Source organism: Triticum urartu, chromosome 2 (assembly GCF_003073215.2).
Source record: "Triticum urartu cultivar G1812 chromosome 2, Tu2.1, whole genome shotgun sequence".
Classification (NCBI taxonomy): domain Eukaryota; kingdom Viridiplantae; phylum Streptophyta; class Magnoliopsida; order Poales; family Poaceae; genus Triticum; species Triticum urartu.
The window spans coordinates 515,265,610-515,284,953 of record NC_053023.1 but is presented as its reverse complement, the minus strand read 5'-3'; the positions used below and the strand labels follow the sequence as shown (position 1 = coordinate 515,284,953).

The following is a 19,344-nucleotide window of genomic DNA, read 5'->3' as shown; positions in this document are numbered from 1 at the left end:
GCTCAACTTCTTCTGCTACCTGGTATGTGCAAGGTGGTACAACTCTGGTGCCGATGGCTCTGATGCTGCCTCGGCTCAGATTGCAGCAGAGGGTGATGCCAAGGAGATCAGCTGAACACCTACTACATGGAGACTGAACCTGTATATGCGTATAGATATATGTAGAAATGCATGAAAAGTAGTGACGGGGAAAGAAGTGCTAGGTTAAGAAGAAGGTTTCCTTTGATAAGGAATAGAAAGTACATTAGCATGGCTAAGAAAGTACTTTAGCATATGTATGCTAGTTCTACTACCACAAAGCATAGTCTTCAGTAAAAACTTATTTCAACATAGCGAATGAAGCAACAGATAGCACACTAGCACAAACCTCACTTGGCATGAAACAAGAATCAACCAAATTTCAGAACACATAATGCATGCAAGATCTACATATCATAGCCAAGCATACAGAATTCAATCTAAACTCAAAACAAAATCTTGTTCAGGTCTTTCACGATGCTCGATAAGTAGTACTACTAGCAGTTACGGAGTTTCCAGATAGCGAAGCATACAGAATTCATACATGCTGCAAATTTTGTCCAACAGTCCAAGGACACCATCTTACAGAATGATGCATTTGCTGCTAGATTTGTTGGCCTCTTCTTCAGCCTTCTTCAGGCTATCCTTCAGTGCATGAATCTCTTCTCTCAAGCTGTTCTCTACGGCTTGCCTTTCTTTCTGCTCTTCGTGCAGCTGGGTTTCCAGCCTTGCAATTGTACTGTTTAACTTTTCCTCCACCTATAAAGACAGGTTCCAAACCGTATTTAATCTATTAAATTATTAAAACAATAAGAAAAGTATACTTCTCAGTTGATTTTGTTAATTATAATATATTTAAAAGTAAACGTAGGTGATCATAGATGTTTGTATCCAATACTGTGACATACTATTAAGCTACAAATCGGCCGGACATGACATCAATTACATCAGAAAACAGTGAGAGTCCAATTGGTCTTTTCTTTTTTTCCTCACTCTAGTTCAAAAAAGAGCGTATTTTCATCAGTTTTTTTATTGTCTATGGCCAAATATGGTTTCTTGAAATCCCTAGGATACACAACTTCATGTCCAATTGTTTGATGACTTTCATTCATACTGCATCAAAACATATGAGCTTTATATAAATAGATTCATTTTACAATTTATAGAGACGCAAATATATATATATATATATATATATATTATATCTATACTATATAGTGTATCAGTTTTGAAAGTTTGATTTCTTGCATCAAAATGCATTCCTGGCCGTTCATTGGGCTCCATCCGACGGCTTATAATGCAGGGATTCGCCGCTACAGTAGCATCAGTGTTGTCTGCGTCACTCTAGAAGCATCTAGGAGTATGTGTTAGCACGGAGTAGCGACCCCACTGCATGTCAGTTCTTTGGAGCTAACAAAGTCACACCATGCCATAGTCGAATCGCCTGGAGCAGTGCAAATTGTTTTACTACAGATGCCCGCAGAGCTACGTGGCACGTGTGGTTGCAGACACAAGTGAGATCTGTACCACTAAGTCTGACAGGAGGTAACTTAAAAAAAAGTCTGACAGGAGGTGAAGAATAAGAATAAAAAATTAAAAGGTAAACAAAACAAAACAGTGCATAGCGCACATATGAACCCGTCTCACGTGCAATTCTGGGTGGAAAGTTACAGTAAAACATAGCCATAGGTAGAGGAGGCACTACCTGAACCTAGGTACGTACATACATATGAACCTGTTTTTAAAAAATGGATTTTGAACGTGCGTTAAAATGTGAAAAAATACCAAATAAAATTTCACGCATACATCTTCGCAATATATATGCGCGATACAAAGTTTTACGAAAAAATGTCTTTTTATTTTACCTCCGCATAAAAGACAAATTTCAGTGCTTCTAAGTAACATTTTACGACACGTTGTTTTGTCTTTTTTGCATATGCAAAAAAAATGTTTTTCCGTGAAAGTTTCTGTGCAGAGATAGAACATGGAGATGTGCGCGTGCAGCTTTTTTAATTTTTTTTGAGGATTTAGAAATGTGTTTCCAAGGTGAGTTCATATATACCCTGGTTCATTTATATATTTTCCGCAATTGGTACCCTAATTTTTTTGCAAATTACATATTCATGTAATAGTTACTGTCGTAAGAACGTGACAAGCTTTCTTATGCTAATTCCTATTATTTTCTTTATGCTTCCATACATGCACAATGGTCATTTGTCTTGAATCATTTCTCCAGGCATTTTTATGACTTATTTTTACCGAAATCACTTAGCAACGTAAAGACGCGCATTGCGCGTGCACGCATACTAGTCCTATATAGTGTAGCAGTGTGACCTATGATAGGTACACCCAAAACTGTCCCCAGAATATCCTACATGACTTGCATGCCATTGATTTACAGCATCGGACGGTGTTAAATGGGCGAAACCCTAACGAATGCTACTGTACAACCGCGAATCCCTGCATTCCTGGCCGTAGATCGGTCAAATCGGACAGCTACCATTCCCCGTGTGCATGTGTGGTGGACAGGTTCTGGACATTTCACTCGACGCATGTGTGGTGCATAGGCTAGGCTATAGTGGCTGCCTGCACAGTGCACACATGATGGTGACGGCCTGAACAGTGCACAGTGCACAGCGAAAGAGAGATGCACACATACCGGTGCAGAAGAAGCAGTGGGAATATTTTTTAATTTTTTAGTTGGGGGATAGGTTCAGAGAGATGTACTCCCCCGACATAGCCAATTAAAATGAAGTACTCCCTCCGGTCCTTTTTACTCTATATATAAGGATTATCTGAAGTCAAACTTCATAAAGCTTAAACATATTTATATGAAAAAATATTAACATTTATAATGCTAAATTTATACGATATGAAAAGTAAAGTCATGACGCATCTAATGTTGTTGATTTCACATTCTAAATGTTTGTATTTTTTTCTATAAACTTGGTCAAAGTTTACGAGGTTTGACTTCAGATAAATCTTATATGCGAACTAAAAAGAACGGAAGGGAGTACAATAAAGTAATGCTGTTGCAAGGGAGAGCTTTGGCGTTAAAAAACAGTTTTACTTATAATAAAGACGACGGTTGGGGTTGTGAAGGTTAATTTTCATCTAACATTATTTATGAACACTTTTTTATAGAAATAACAACTAATTGACAATAATAATGTAACAACTCATGTGTGAATTTAAGTACATGGAAGAACACAATGGATTATATTATTTTTGCAAATATATTATTATTTTTACAAACTCATGTATAAATTTCATGGTTGATGTATTAATTAAGGAATATATAATTGCTAGGTTAATTATGAAATCCGGGAAAGAACTGTACAAATGCCCAAAAAGGTATTCATGACATTTTTGTTTTAAAAAAATAAAGGCTTTGCCTAATGCATTGTTGCATTTTTGTGATCTGATGTGAAGAATCAAAAAGCTTCCATGAGTTCCCACTAAAAAGTAGAAACCCCTTTTAAAAATTACATCATGAATTTATCATAACATTGGTGCTTTAGTTGTAATTCTAATGGTTTAGTGTTTTCTATTACATAATAATCTGACGTGCAAAGCACATGCAAATTACTAGCATATGTGTGTGTGTGTGTGTGTGTGTGTGTGTGTGTGTGTATGTGTGTGTGTGTAGATATAATCACTGCCATGGAACAAATACAGTATTCTGCAAAACTTCAACAGGAAACATTATCACATTTACATGGTGAACTCAAATTATATATTAGAAAACCCTTACCATCTTGCTTATCTGTTTAAGGTAGTCATCATATATCTCTTTATTTGATATGGATACTGGATGCATTTCCTGCAACGAGAACAAAAAACACTGATGTGAAAACTGAAAAATCAGTCAAAGATAATACTACTCAACATTGAATTACCTTAATCTGAGTGAACATCTGGTTGCAGAACGGTCTGCCATGATTTCTTGATATGACAAAATCCACCGCACGGAACAATTTTTTGAGCTGATACTCGCGCTGCTGCATATCACTGGTGTTATTGTCAAAGAGAACAACTCTGTCTGCAAATAGGTCCACCATGTCCTGTAAAAACGAGCATTCAAGTGTAAGCGACATGCAAACAGATTGGACTCAAGGATATCATGAAATGCAGTCAAAATTAAAGCTCTTTGCGAGTGATCGACAGACATGAAATTAACCTGGAGATATGCTGGGGCACTGTCAGTTAACTTTTTCTTCCAACGGCTTTCGCCCCCTACTACATCTCCATGTGTGAAAACTAATATCATGTGATCAAGGACTTCATTGCCAAAGAGCAGTTTGATTGACTCAATTGCCTTCTCATCTTCACAAGAAAACCGAGACTGAGCTGAAAAGACCATAAGCATAGCATCGAAGCCATCTTTGGCCATGTCCATGCACTTGGCTATCTCTTTCTGAACATCTTCAGCTGTACTATCCATGTCGAATAGGCCTATTCAGAAAAGAACATGATAGTTCAATGAATTGCCAGTGCATGCAGATTTTGCAAACATGGAAGAACAAAACAAGCAAGGAACTCTCTTCTCGAAACAGGCTTTCGCCCCATTTTATATATAAAGCAACATCGGAAGAAGTACACGGCCGAACGATACAAGGTGGTGAGGTAACCCTCTTACAGAGCCGATCCTGTGATAAACGACACACACAATACGCACGCGACTACGCTACCAACAAAGAACACCGGGAGAACTAAACACACTCCACGCTACGACCTAGCACATCTAAACTCCACGACAACGTCCCAAGAGGGAAAACGACGCATAGCGTCGCCGTTGCCGAGTCCACACGGGACAAAGGTCATGAAAGAAATGAACACATACAGTAACAGTAATGACAGAAAAGGATCATTGTTGTATCAGTGCTGTTAAGTCCACTAGGAAAAAGCATATTCACATTTTACAAGTGGGATAAGTATATTTTTCGACCTTCAACTCTTTCAAAAGTATAGCAATAGTCTCTCGACTCCGAAACCAGCAAAACTTAGTCCTCCAACTTTCAAAACCGGATAAGTTTAGTCCCTCAACTTTCAAAACCGGATAAGTTTAATCCCTCATCTCGCTTAGGGTGATTTTCTGCTGACGCGGTGTGGTTTTTGACTCGGACACGTGCACGAAAGGTGCTCGGTATAATGCTCAGCGAGCGGCAGTGCGTGTCGACGGCGCCCGGCAGTGTGTGCAACGAGCAAATACGGCGGCGCCTGCAGCCAGCGTGGTGCGGCTCAGTGCGCGTCGGCCCGGGCGGTCCATGGGCGGTCCATGGTGAGGCTGATGAACGATGGCCTGTGTAGGATGCCCTTAGTCTGCTAGAGTGCTGAAGGCAGGGTCAACTGCGTGAAGCTCCCAAAGCTGCTCTTTTACTCCTGTCGCTGCCACCGCTGGTGGCTCAAGTCTGCCCGCTCGCGCGGGATCCTCATAAAAACAAGGTCTGCACTTACGGACTTACCGTTCTTCAATTCATGTTGTGGTTGGGCTTGACATGGCCGTAGCTAGGATGGATGGAGGGGCACCACGCGAGCTCCTGCAATGAGCCGGTGCACCAGGGCGCGGCCATGGGTCTCCTGTGAGGCAGGCGTGCTCCAGGAAGGAGCGCGAGCTGCGCTCGACATGTGCGCGAGATAGAGGTGCTTGGCCCGCTTTCCATGCGTGCGGCGGCTAGTCGATGTTTCCTGACAGAACACGAAGTGCAAAGAAGCTGCTGGATTGATTCTAGCCGCCGGCAAAACACGCAGGTACTCCCTCCGTTCCAAAATAGATGACCCACACTTTGTACTAGTACTAGTTAGTACAAAGTGTGGGTCATCTATTTTGGAACGGAGGGAGTACACAATGAACATGCTGATCCGATCTCGCCCAGAATACATACGCACACGATGTGTTGCTCCCTGGACTGCATCTTACACGCCGCTGCATACGATCGGATGCATGGCCAATGCCGTCAGCGGAGGTGCCCGCAAAGGGCTTGTCCGAGCTTGCCACCTCGAGCTCCTCCTCCTGCTCAGGTTTCCTGTCCAGAAGGTCAGCGGCGTCGCGTCGGGCGCAGGCTGCTGCTCGACGGCCCGTGCAACAGGGAGGCCAAATCACTCGTCTGCCAACGCCACGCCCTGGGTCGCCAAGCTCCTCTGGCCGCTCGAGCGCTTTATCTCCGCCGCATGACCATCATGGACGACGCTGCCCGACACTGTGTTTTGAAAAAAATGACATGAACTGTGACGTGGCGGTCAAACTAGGTGACGTGTCAAGTTTTTGGTCAAAACCATGTCCACATCAGATGGAAACCACGAGCGGTATGAGGGACTAAACTAATCTGGTTTGAAAAGTTGAGGGACTAAAGTTTGCCGGTTTTGAATTCAGGGACTATTTTTATACTTTCGAAAGAGTTTAGGGACAAAAAATATACTTCTCCCTTTACAAGTAAGACACAGCACCTGGTACTCCTAATCATTTTAACTTGATAGAGGAAATTGCTTGGTATATGCAAACCTATACCTGTGATGTTTGTGGTACAGCTACTGGACTCTTGCCCCTTAATTTGAGACTTCTTCTACAAAATTTCTGCTTACTAGCTCTTCAGCACTAACTACTACTAATAACGTTTTTTTTGTTTAACTACCATAGGAAATGCTCCACAGCATATCTACATTCAACAAACTCAGGAAATGTTCCACTGCATGATCACAAAAGGATTGTAGCTGCAAATCGCTACAGGTCAACCGATCAAACATCAGTGTTTGCAACCATTTTTCAGATCATACATCAGTCCTTTCAGGAATTGATTAATGAAAACATATGGATTTCCACGGTAACTATGGGCGTCTTGTGCTCAGATTGACTGAGAGTGCTTACCCGGAGTGTCTATGACATTCACGGTACGGGTCGCACAGCCATCGTGGAACTCCCTGCTTCTCTTCTGACAAGTTTCAGTGACAGCTCTATAAGAGTCCTTCGATTCAAATGCGTCGTCTCCAAGTATGCAATTTGCGGTTGCGCTCTTGCCGGAACCAACTTTCCCGACCAGAGCAAGACTAACATCGGCAAGGCGGGGAGGGCAGGGCAGCACCGCCCAGTCGCTGTAGCCGTCGCCGTCACTGCCCCCGCCGCCCATTGACGAAATCGAGGAATGGCCGCGGATCTGCAAGTAAAAGGCCTCCACCCATCATCACCAACCAAAATCTCAACTCGTAGGATAGGAACGAGATGGAAATGCGTGTGCGGAAGCAAAGAAAAATGTACAACCAAGTCATATAGCGAAGAAAAAGAGGGGACGAACAAGAGAATCACTTACGGCAGCAGGCGGAAACCTCACCAAACCCTTGCTCCTTGGGTAAGACTTGAGACGGCGCAAGCAATGGATGAGTGGAGGGCATAAATAGGAGAGAGAGAGAGAGAGAGTTCACTGCCCCGGAAGTTGAAGAATAAACTGAAGCGGCGCCAGCGAAAACCCAAATGCATCGGGAGTCTCTGCTTTTCTTTTGAGCTGCCGCTTCGTGTTCCGCCCGAATTTGTGTTTCACCTATGGGTACTCCCGTAGCTCCAAGAACTCTTGGCCCCGCGTCGCTCCCCCGCGGGCGACCCGAACGCCCCAAACCTAGCCGCCAGAACCTACCCCCACCCGCTCCCTCTCCCCCCGCCGCCGTCGGCGGGCGCCGCCCGGCAAAGCCCGCGCGGTGCCGGTGGCGGCGGGATCTCCTTCGCCCTTGGCTGGAGCGGGGGCCGCGGGGGGTCTCTTCTTCGCTCAAGACGGCGGATCCCGAAGGCCGGCGTGTCGGATGGCGCTGCTGGCGGTGGTGGCGTGGGGCAGCGCAGCCGCTGGCCGGTGGAGGCGCGTCGTCATGGCGGAGCGCGCGTGCCGGTGGCTGCGCGGCGTTTCTCTCGTGGCGGGACTCGTCTTGGCCAGAGCTGCGGCTGCTGGTGGAGGAGGATGGCGGCGGATGCGCGACATGGAGTCTGGCAGGGCAGCGGGCCTGGACAGAGCTGGCAGCAGTGTGGTGGTGTGCTTGGGCGGTGGCGGCGACATCTGGAGGCAGCGGAGCAAACCCATGGCCAGGCTGGTGGTGGCGGCGCTGCGATGGCTCGACCAAGATGGAGTCTTGGCGAGCAGCGAGTGGCCGGCCTCCTCTGCGCGGTGTGGTGAGTGGCGGGGCTCTCTCGGTGGCGCGGCTTGGTTCTTCGCGGAGGAGCGGGTCCGTCCGTCGCAAGGCCAGCCTTTGGAGTGGGCGTAGGCAGTTGCGGACGGTCATGGACCCTGCCGGAGGTGGGGGTGGCTGTAGTCTCTTGTTCAGGCTGGGAGTTCGTGCGGTGGCCGGGTTCTTCTTGGTCATGCAGCCGGTCGTCGGTCCTCAGCTTTGCGGCTACTTCGACTTAGAGTTGCGGTGGCGGCGATGCGAGGCAAATTGGACGGTGTAGCCCATTTCCAGAAGGCGTGGTGATGTGCGTTTGCGCGGATGAAAATCCTGCTTGGCTTATGCCGGGCCGGCGGCGATGGCACCTGTGGGTGTCATTTCCTTCTTGAAGGCGTCACCGAGGTGTGTGCTCCATGCCCCTCGCTCACTTGGAGTAGGTGGCTGTCTCCGGACGAAAGCCTCGATTTGATGTTGGATCGGCACATTGGCGGCGTCCTCAACGTCGTATCTCTGTTGGGAGCTTTGTGTGTGGAGACATGGTCGGGTCCTTATTGCTCTCCTCCGGTGTTCGCCGCTGTCCTCTGTTGATTCTTTGCGACGCTATGTATGCTCATCGCTGGTGTCTTCAAGAAGGTGCTTCTCTTAGATTGGAGCAAGTCTCGCTTTCCATTTGCCACTTCCTCTTAGGCGCTTAGAGTGGATGGTACGTCGACAAGCGATGTTCTATGGAAAGTGGTGGTCTTCGGAGGTATCCGGCGTCGGTCGAGACGCGGTGTGTGTCAGCTGAGGATAGGCTCTTCTGTGTTGTAGCTTGCTTTGCGGTGTTGTCCGTTTGTAATCTTGGTCGTGAGTGGTGTGGTGTGTGCTACGCTCGTTGTTCGCAACGAGTGGTAGCTTCTTGTAATTTCATTTCTGCCTTCTATAAAGCTATGGTACGCCTAGGCGTACTCTCGAAAAAAAACCTATGGATACTCTCTCCGGTCATTTTTGCTTCGTGTATGCTGTCAGAGGCATTTGCGAACGAACCACATGGCATTTTTAGTGTTACTAGGGTGACATTTTTAGTATAGTGCATGGCAATTTGTTTATTTTTTAGGCAAATTTCTTCAAAAATTGCCATCCGAGCGATTTGGATCATTTGGATCATGTGGTTGTGAGGTACATCCATAGGGAACGCCAGTCAGATAGCATTTCTTAAAGTTCAACTTTAGACAAACCTTATATACGGAGTAAAAATGATCGAAGACAGTACTTAAGCGCATGTGCCTAGGTGAAACATAATTTTGAGTCTACAACTAATTAAATAAAAGAAGCTTAGCAACAAAAAGCTAACCACACTGCAGGTGTGGTCAGCCCTTCATATTGATGAGTACTTGAATGATGTTGAGTGTAAGAGGGGAAGAAGAAGAAAAGGAGGCTGCCCTCCCCAGGGCGACTCAAGGATGCCTAGGGTTTCCTCGGCGCCGCCCCTCTCCATCCTTCCTCCCTCCCTTGCCGCCACCCGAGGCGATCGCCGGGCAGCGCCTGGGCAGCTGCCGATGACGGTGGCGGCGAGGTCTTCGTTGCTTCATTCTTGCGAAGAACTCCGGATCCAGGGCGGTGGCCCTGGTCGGCGAGGCGGCGCCGTCTCTTTCAGCTGGCGGCGTGCGCGGGAGGTGCGGGCCGTCTACCTCGGCTGCTCGGGCGGCGAGGAGCAGGCGGGTAGCGGTCGCGGCGCAGCAAGGTTTCCCTTCCTCCGTTCCAGATCTGAAGGTCAGGCTCCCCCTCTCTGCTCTTACTCCGCTAGTCCACCTGATTTGGGGCCTCTGGCTGCCGAATCCGGTAACGGCGGGGTGCTCCCCGAACTGGTGGTGCGGGACGAGCCCGGGGGAAACCCCTGTTTGGTTTTTCCAGCGCGGCGGCGGCGCCGCCGCCATCTTGCGTCGTACTACTCCCTGGAGTCACCGCTGTGGGCTCCCCTCCCCATCCCGGCCAAACTTCCCGGGCGAAAGCTCGAATCCCGACTGGATGGGCGGCGGCGGCGCGAGGTGCGTCGTGTCCTCCTTGGAGGCGCCGCCTGGGGAAGATTGGTGCTTTGGGTTGTGTGCAGCAGCTTGCAGGTGGGCGGCTGGTGACTGTCGAGTCTCTGTGGCTCGGTAGCTCCTTCATTTCGGCGACTCTTCCGGCGGTTTACCCTCTACTATCGGTCTCCTTCGGTGTCTGCGGTGTTGCCGATGTGTGTGTGCTCTGACTTGTGGTCGTGCTCCGTGGCTGCCCCAGACTCGAGACCAACCATTGCTCTAGCTCTCGGGTGAGCGTCTCTGCATTCGATGGTGCGGCGCCTTCGAGCCTAGGCGAGGGGAAGGGATCCCCTTCGATGTTAGAGGAGGCAGGTGTTGGGTCATCTCCAGCCCTGGTTTTCAGCCCCTGAGTTCGACTTCTCTGTCGGTTGCTGATCCTCAAGGCTTCACTTGTAGTCGTTTTAGGTGCCTTTCTGTAGTGGGCTTCTCCTTCACTAGCAGTTCTTCATTAGTTATCTTTTGTTTGCTAGTTGTAGGTGTAGCGTTGTAAGCTGTTCTTGCAGCCCCCTTGTATCGTTTGGCCGATGTTGTGTGGTGGTCTCGCTCTTGTACTCCTGTCCGGTTGATGGCTTTGTTAATTCAAAGCCGGGCTCTTCTTGAGCCTTCGTTCTAAAAAAAGAAGAAAAAGAAAAAGGCCAAAAAAGCTAAGCATCTACAGATTGAGGACTTAAGTTGTTAATGCATTTAATGCACTTAGCACCTTCTCTAAGGCTGGCCATTGTGGGGAGTATCATATATATACTAGTATCATGCATATGGGAGGTGGATTAAGAGCACACGGCGATGACGCCCTCCGAAATCACGGCCTGTCGTCTACCCCCCTAGGGATTCGCGTCACTCTAGCCAAACTGATTTTTTACGCATGAATACACGACGAAGTTGTATAGGGTAGCAGTGCGTAGATGTCCTTTAACATTTAATATATTTGACACTTAATGGTATATTTGTGCAGCGTGGTGGGGTAGCATACTAAACTGGGCAGCAAAAGTCAATATTCTCAGTTAATGTCGCGCGTTTGCATGCAAGAAAGGTTTATGTGATGTCCTTTGTCCGCACAGGTATGTCAAAGTAGTTATTAGTACTACGTAATCAATGTGTTGTGTTGGAGCTCAGAGGTATGCCATGACTCAATAAATAAAAACAAAACAGTTGCATGCAATGTAATTATCGTTAATTCATCTCGGCTGCGCCATGAAGATGAACGATTAAATGTGACTACGCTGCATTGATAAACCAGAAAAGGTGACTAATAATATAGTTTTTAGAGAAGAAAAAGTTTTGGAATTACTATAATTAATTTGTCTAGAATTATTATCACGAAGTTCTCGGGTTTAATTAAAATAAAAATAAGAAGACTTAATTTCATGGAATTTATTCCATGAGTTTTCCAGCAATTATAATATTGGAATTCTCTCTTTATTTAAAATTCTAATAATAATGAAATCCACTATTTTAATTGTCATAGGATGAGGCTCTCAATTTTATAGAAGACACATAACTTGGATGTTTTTTTCTTCGATATTACAGTTTTAAAACTGAAACAAAAACATAATCTTGCAAAGGATATTGTCAAATGAAAAATAATAATACAGTTTGAAAACTTGGTAGAAACTAAATATTAGATGTGTTATATGATTCAAAACGCATGGCTCAATAAAATCCGCATGCATGTAGGGCCGCTGTCAGATGCAGCCATCCACATCTCCATACATTTATTCTTAGTGAGAGATCATTTAAAGTTTGAAAGAATACAAACCCTATACCTCTCCTAAAAGAAAACATACGTCAATCTAAACTGAAGAATATATGATGTCTAAGACTAGCCACAATGGGTAGTAACATGGACTAGTAACTGCTACCTCTTGAGCACTGCGTTGGATTTCCCCGAAGAGGAGAGAATGATGCAGCAAAGTAGCGTAAGTATTTCCCTCAGTTTTTGAGAACCAAGGTATCAATCCAGTAGGAGGCTACGCGCGAGTCCCTCGTACCTACAAAAAAATAGCTCAACGCAACCAACGCGCTTAGGGGTTGTCAATCCCTTCACGGTCACTTAAGAAAGTGAGATCTGATAGAGATGATAAATAATATTTTTGGTATTTTTGGTATAGAGATGCAAAGTAAAAAGTAAAAGAAAAGCAATAATAAAGTGATGGAGATTGATATGATGAGAAAGAGACCCGGGGTCCATATGTTTCACTAGTGGCTTCTCCCAAGAGCATAAGTATTCTACGGTGGGTGAACAAATTACTGTTGAGCAATTGACAGAATTGAGCATGGTTATGAGAATATCTAGGTATGATCATGTATATAGGCATCACGTTCAAGACAAGTAGACCGACTCCTGCCTGCATCTACTACTGTTACTCCACTCATCGACCGCTATCCAACATGCATCTAGAGTATTAAGTTAAAAACAGAGTAACGCCTTAAGTAAGATGACATGATATAGAGGGATAGTTTCATGCAATATGATAAAAAACCCATCTTGTTATCCTCGATGGCAACAATACAATACGTGCCTTGCTGCCCCTTCTGTCACTGGGAAAGGACACCGCAAGATCGAACCCAAAACTAAGCACTTCTCCCATGGCAAGAACAACCAATCTAGTAGGCCAAACCAAACTGATAATTCGAAGAGACTTGCAAAGATAATCAATCATACATAAAAGAATTCAGAGAAGATTCAAATATTATTCATAGATAGACTAGATCATAAACCCACAATTCATCGGTCTCAACAAACACACCGCAAAATGAAGATTACATCGAATAGATCTCCACAAGAGAGGGTGAGAACATTATATTGAGATCCAAAAAGAGAGAAGAAGCCATCTAGCTACTAACTATGAACCCGTAGGTCTGAAGTAAACTACTCACGCTTCATCGAAGGGGCTTGGATGATGATGTAGAAGCCCTCCGTGATCGATGCCCCCTCCAGCGGAGCTCCGGAACAGGCCCCAAGATGGGATCTCATGGATATAGAAAGTTACGGCAGTGGAATTAGGTTTTTGGCTCCGTCCCCGATCGTTTGGGGGTATGTAGGTATATATAGGAGGAAGAAGTACGTCGGTGGAGCTTCGAGGGGCTCACGAGGCAGGGGTGCCCTCCACCCTCGTGATCGCCTCATGGCTTTCTTGACGGAGGGTCCAAGTCTCCTGGATCTTATCTGATGAGAAAATCATGTTTCCGAAGGTTTCATTCCGTTTGGACTCCGTTTGATATTCTGTTTCTCCGAAACACTGAAATAGGCAAAAAACAGCAATTCTGGGCTGGGCCTCCGGTTAATAGGTTAGTCCAAAAAATAATATAAAAGTGGAAAATAAAGCCCAATAATGTCCAAAACAGTAGATAATATAGCATGGAGCAATCAAAAATTATAGATGAGACGTATCAAGCATCCCCAAGCTTAATTCCTGCTCGTCCTCGAGTAGGTAAATGATAAAAACAGAATTTTTGATGTGGAGTGCTACTTGGCATAATTTTAATGTAATTCTTCTTAATTATGGTATGAATATTCAGATCCAAGAGATTCAAGACAAAAGTTCATATTGACATAAAATGATAATACTTCAAGCATACTAACTAAGCAATTATGTCTTCTCAAAATAACATGGCCAAAGAAAGTTCATCCCTACAAAATCTTATGGTTTAGCCATGTTTCATTTTCTTCACACAAGAATGCTATCATCATGCACAACCCCGATGACAAGCCAAGCAATTGTTTCATAACTTTAGTAATCTCAAACCTACAAACTTTCACACAATATATGAGCGCGAGCCGTGGACATAGCACTATGGGTAGAATAGAATATAATGAGAGGGGTTATGTGGAGAAGACAAAAAGGAAGAAAGTCTCACATCAACGAGGCTAATAAATGGGATCTGGAGATGCCCACCGATTGATGTTAATGCAAGGAGTAGGGATTGCCATGCAACGGATGCACTAGAGCTATAAATGCATGAAAGCTCAACAAAAGAAACTAGTGGCTGTGCATCCAACTTGCTTGCTCACGAAGACCTAGGGCACTTGAGGAGGCCCATTGTTGGAATATACAAGCCATGTTCTATAATGAAAAATTCCCACTAGTATATGAAAGTGATAAAATGAGAGACTCTCTACTATGAAGATGTAACGCCCCGAGACCGATGTGCCATGTGTCTTCCAGTTATTCGCTGTTGTTGCCTTGTCATTTGCTTGTGTGTCATGCATTTCATATCATGTCATCATGTGCATCGCATTTGCATTCGTGTTCGTCTCATGCATCCGAGCATTTTCCCCGTTGTCCGTTTTGCAATCCGGCGCTCCTATGTCACCCGGTGTCCCGTTCTACCTCTTTTCGTGTGCGGGTGTTAAACGTTTTCGGATTGGACCGAGACTTGTCATGTGGCCTTTTACTACCGGTAGACCGCCTGTCAAGTTTCGTGCCATTTGGACTTTGTTTGATACTCCAACGGTTAACCGAGGGACCGAAAAGGCCTCGTGTGTGTTGCAGCCCAACACCCCTCCAAAGTGGCCCAAAACCCACCTAAACCCCCTCCATTATCTCGGTCATTCGACCACGATCGCGTGGCCGAAAACCGCACCTCATTTGGACTCTCCTAGATCCCTCTACCTATAAATATGTGACCCTCCCAGAATTTTCGCGCAGATGAAACCCTAGCCCCACTCCTCGCGCCGCCGGACAAAATTCCCACCACCGGCCGGACATGTCCGCCGCCCCAGCCACCTCACTCTGACCAATCGGAGCGTGCCACGTCAGCGCCGCCGCCCCGCTCGACCACTCCCCTTGCGCCACCTGTCGCCGCCACTCTCCTCCACCGCGCCGGCCCGCGGAGCCCATCACGGGCCCGCACGGGCCCGGTTGCCACCGCCACCCGTCTGTCGTCTCTCCGACGCCCCGCTGCCGCCCTTCGCCCGGCGCCGACCACCGCGCTCGCCGCCGAACTCGCCGACGTTCGTCACCGCGCCGCCCCACCGCCATTCTTCCTCGCCGGAGCAGGAGCTCCTCGACCTCCTCGACGTCCCATCGCCGGTCGACAAGTCTCCGGATCCTGCCGGCCACTGCACCTCTACTTCCGTGCCCGCCGCCTCGGCCCCTCACCGGCACGTCCCCCTCCTTCGCCGCCTCGCCTCGCCGGCGGGAACCGCCGTCGCCGCCCCTACCTCCCCGATCCGATCGGGATTGAGGGAGACGACGACAGTCTCGTTGACCCTCCGCGTGGGCCGCGCAGGCCAGATCCAGCCCAGATCCACCCGGCCCGCCTGCTTCCTCTCCAGATCTGGCCCACAACTTAGGGTGAGCGAGACTCCCCTATCCTCCGCTCAGTGCATCCTGTAGCTATCCCGCGCCCATGTTTTTTCCCTCTAAGTCCCAGATCTGCATATTTTTCTAGCCCTGTTCATCATGTCATAACTCTGCATCCATGGCTCCGATTCGTGCGTGTAGCATATCAAAATGTTCGTCTCGACGAGTACATCATTTCATCTCATTGCATCATTTTCATTTGAGCTCATCTTGATGCCCGAAATACTGTTGGAAGAGGGCTATGTGATGGATTTGTCAGATCTGTTTCAGCAAATGGCCTTTTGTCATTTTTGTCATGATTAATGTGTGCATGCTATGATCCTGAGCTCTACATGTGTTTTGTTATATGCCATGCCATCTTTACAGGGGTGTATGCCATGCATTTTTGTGATATTTGTGGTGACTAGCACAAGCTTGCAAAGTAGCGTAATCGTTAATGCTGATTTCAGGGACTTAGAATTTCTAAGTCCTTGTTCTGTTTTTGTTGTTATGCCATATGTTCATGTTGTTTTCTAGTGATCCGTGCCTCTTTTGAGGATGATCAGTAAGGATGTTTTGTTAAAATTGTGGTGCTCTATCCATCCATTTTTTTGTTTGCATTTATGGAGCAACCTAACTTGAGTCAATCGAGCTCTACTTTTGCTATAAAATGATCCTGGCGATTGTTGACATGTTTAGTGATTTTGCCGAGGATGTTGCTATTGACCCATGCATGATATGTTGTTGTTATTGCCATTTCTAGCTTATATGCCATGTCTTCTTGATGGGTGTATGCTTAGTTTGTCATGCCATGCTCTGTAGTGAGTGCATCGAGCTTGTAAACATGCATACTCGTTAACTGTTTTGTATGCTCCAGTTTTTCACTAAGTCTGAATCTGTTTATGTTTTTTCTATGTTCACATGCTTGCAATTGTATTTTGTGATCCCTTTTGGCTCATGGTCACTAAGGGACTTTTGTTAAGTGCTTTGAGTAGCTTCATGCCATTCCTTGCTTTGCCATGTTAAGTTCCTGTAGCATGTAGTTTTCATGCTCTAAAGTGTGCTTCCTGATGATAAATTCCAGACTTGTGTTAATTTCACTAAGTCTGAAACATGTTATCATTTGCACTTTTGCCATGCTTGTTTGAACCTGTTAGTGAATGTATTAGCCGTAGCTCAGTGTTCATCTTTTGTCAAGCATCATGAGTGGATCCCTGCCATGTAATTTGTTGTCATGTTTGAGTGCTGTAGCATATTTATCTTGATGCTTTTAGTTGGTCACTTGCTGATTATCGCAGACCGGTGCCATATTTGTTTTGCTTGCCATTTCTGAACCGTGCATCCGATTCCGGTGATCTTTATATCGATTTCAATCAAAATCAACTCACCTTTCTAGTGGCACTCTTGGTTTTCCAAGTTGAGGCCAGGTTCAATCATTCCTTTCCAAATCATGCATATGCATCACATACCGCATCTCGCATATCATACCATGTTCATGTGTTGGTTGTTTACTATGTTGTGTGCTTCTTTCCGGTGTTGCTTCTTCGGGTTGGTTCCGATAACGTCGCTTTTGTGAGGACCCGTTTGACTACGTCCATTTGTCTTCTTCAGGGACTCGTTCTTCTTCCTTGCGGGATTTCAGGCAAGATGACCATACCCTCGAAATCACTTCTATCTTTGCTTGCTAGATTGCTCGCTCTTTTGCTATGCCTATGCTACGATACCTAACACTTGCTTATACTTGCTTATAATGCCTCCCATATTGTTTACCCAAGCCCCTAACCCACCTTGTCCTAGCAAACCGTTGTTTGGCTATGTTACCGCTTTGCTCAGCCCCTCTTATAGCGTTGTTAGTTGCAGGTGAAGATTTGGAGTTGTTCCTCGTTGGAACATGGATATTTTGTTGGGATATCACATTATCTATTATTTAATTAATGCATCTATATACTTGGTAAAGGGTGGAAGGCTCGGCCTTATGCTTGGTGTTTTGTTCCACTCTTGCCGCCCTAGTTTCCGTCATATCGGTGTTATGTTCCCAGATTTTGCGTTCCTTACACGGTTGGGTTATAATGGGAACCCCTTGACAGTTCGCCTTGAATAAAACTCCTCCAGCAATGCCCAACATTGGTTTTACCATTTGCCACCTAGCCTTTTCTTTCCCTTGGGTTCTGCAGACTCAAGGGTCATCTTTATTTTAACCCCCCCGGGCCAGTGCTCCTCTGAGTGTTGGTCCAAACAGAGCCACTTGCAGCACCACCTCGGGGAAACTCGAGGGCTGGTTTTAGTTGTACGTAGTGCTCATCTGAGCGTGCGCTGAGAACGAGATCTGTGCAGCTCCTATCGGGATTTGTCGGCACATTCGGGCGGTGTTGCTGCACTTGTTTTACCATTGTCGAGGATGTCTTGTAACCTGGATGCCGAATCTGATCGGAATGTCTTGGGAGAAGGAATATCCTTCGTTGACCGTGAGAGCTTGTGATGGGCTAAGTTGGAACACCCCTACAGGGATTTGAACTTTCGAAAGCCGTGCCCGCGGTTATGGGCAGATGGGAATTTGTTAATGTCCGGTTGTAGAAAACCTGAAGTTGACCTTAATTAAAATACATCAACCGCGTGTGTAGCCGTGATGGTCTCTTCTCGGCGGAGTCCGGGAAGTGAACATGGTGTTGCGGTTATGTTTGACGTAGGTTGTTCTAGGATCACTTCTTGATCATAGATTTCTCGAGCATGCTTTGCCTTCTCTTCTCGCTCTCTTTTGCGTATATGTTAGCCACCAAATATGCTAGTCGCTTACTGCAGCTCCACCTCATACCTTTTACCCTTCCTATAAGCTTAAATAGTCTTGATCGCGAGGGTGTGAGATTGGTGGGTCCCCGTGACTCACAGATACTCCAAAACCAGTTTGCAGGTGCCGATGTTATCGAGCAGGTGACGCAACCGAGATCAAGGAGGAGCTCGATGAAGAACTTGTCCATTGTGTTGTTTCGTTTCAGTCGATCAGTAGTGGAGCCCAGTTGGGTCGATCGGGGATCTGTGTAGCATTTGGGGTGGTCTTCTTTTATTTTGGTTCCGTAGTCGGACCTTGATTGTATCTGGATGATGTAATGCTTTATTCATGTATTGTGTGAAGTGGCGATTGTAAGCCAACTATGTATCTCTTTCTCTTATTGTATTACATGGGTTGTTGTGAAGATTACCTCACTTGCGACATTGCTTTCAATGCGGTTATGCCTCTAACCTGTGCTTCGACACGTGGGAGATATAGCCGCATCGAGGGCGTTAATAATCAGAGCCTTGCCCGACTTTAGGAGCCCCCTGCTTGATCGAATCGCTGGCGTTATTGAGTCTAGAAATGTTTTGAGTCATTTAGGAATTATATATATCGGAGAGTTAAGACTTCTTTTTACTCCTCAGTCCCTTCGTCGCTCTGGTAAGGCATCCTGATGTAGAGTTTTGACTCTTCTCTTCAAAAATTTCACTAAATTTTTTTTAGGATCACGCGGGTATCTTGGAATCGTTCCGATGGTTTTGTGACGAGAACATTGTTCTTGGTGCCTCCTGACATTTAGGAGTTGTGGCAGTGTCCCGGGGAGTTGAGCTCTGAGGTATTGTTGTCACAATTTTATCGTTGCAGTTCTGGAATACCTGAGTTTAGGTTCGCCGACATCGAAAATCTCTTTTATGCAATTGTTGGTGAGATAACCTCGACGCCACGCAGTACTGGGGCGGGAGTTCGGAAGTATTGCCATAACTCGTATAAGGGATGCTTTTCGAAGGTTGAGGTAAACGATTTCCGAAGGTTTCTTGGTTATGTGTTGAAGGATGGATACAGCTGGATG

General features: G+C 46.1%; 1 protein-coding gene across 1 annotated transcript; it reads right to left on the bottom strand.

Annotated features, from left to right (window-relative positions):
* Positions 1-250: 250 nt before the first annotated feature.
* Positions 251-4,468, bottom strand: LOC125538380 (immune-associated nucleotide-binding protein 9-like). Its single transcript, XM_048701634.1, has 4 exons — positions 4,199-4,468; positions 3,918-4,082; positions 3,773-3,841; positions 251-777 (listed from the first exon to the last, which is right to left on the bottom strand). Exons 1-4 carry the CDS (start codon positions 4,460-4,462, stop codon positions 601-603), a joined length of 675 nt encoding a protein of 224 aa, XP_048557591.1. The 5' UTR covers positions 4,463-4,468; the 3' UTR covers positions 251-600.
* Positions 4,469-19,344: the final 14,876 nt, after the last annotated feature.

What these genes read in the sequence shown, in the direction of transcription:
- LOC125538380 (XM_048701634.1), bottom strand. Translation starts at nt 4,462, where the DNA reads ATGGATAGTACAGCTGAAGATGTTCAGAAAGAGATAGCCAAGTGCATG. An exon ending in GTGCCCCAGCATATCTCCAG is followed by an intron (nt 4,083 to 4,198) that starts GTTAATTTCATG and finishes TCGTTTTTACAG; the next exon opens with GACATGGTGGACCTATTTGC. An exon ending in TTAAACAGATAAGCAAGATG is followed by an intron (nt 778 to 3,772) that starts GTAAGGGTTTTC and finishes CTGTCTTTATAG; the next exon opens with GTGGAGGAAAAGTTAAACAG.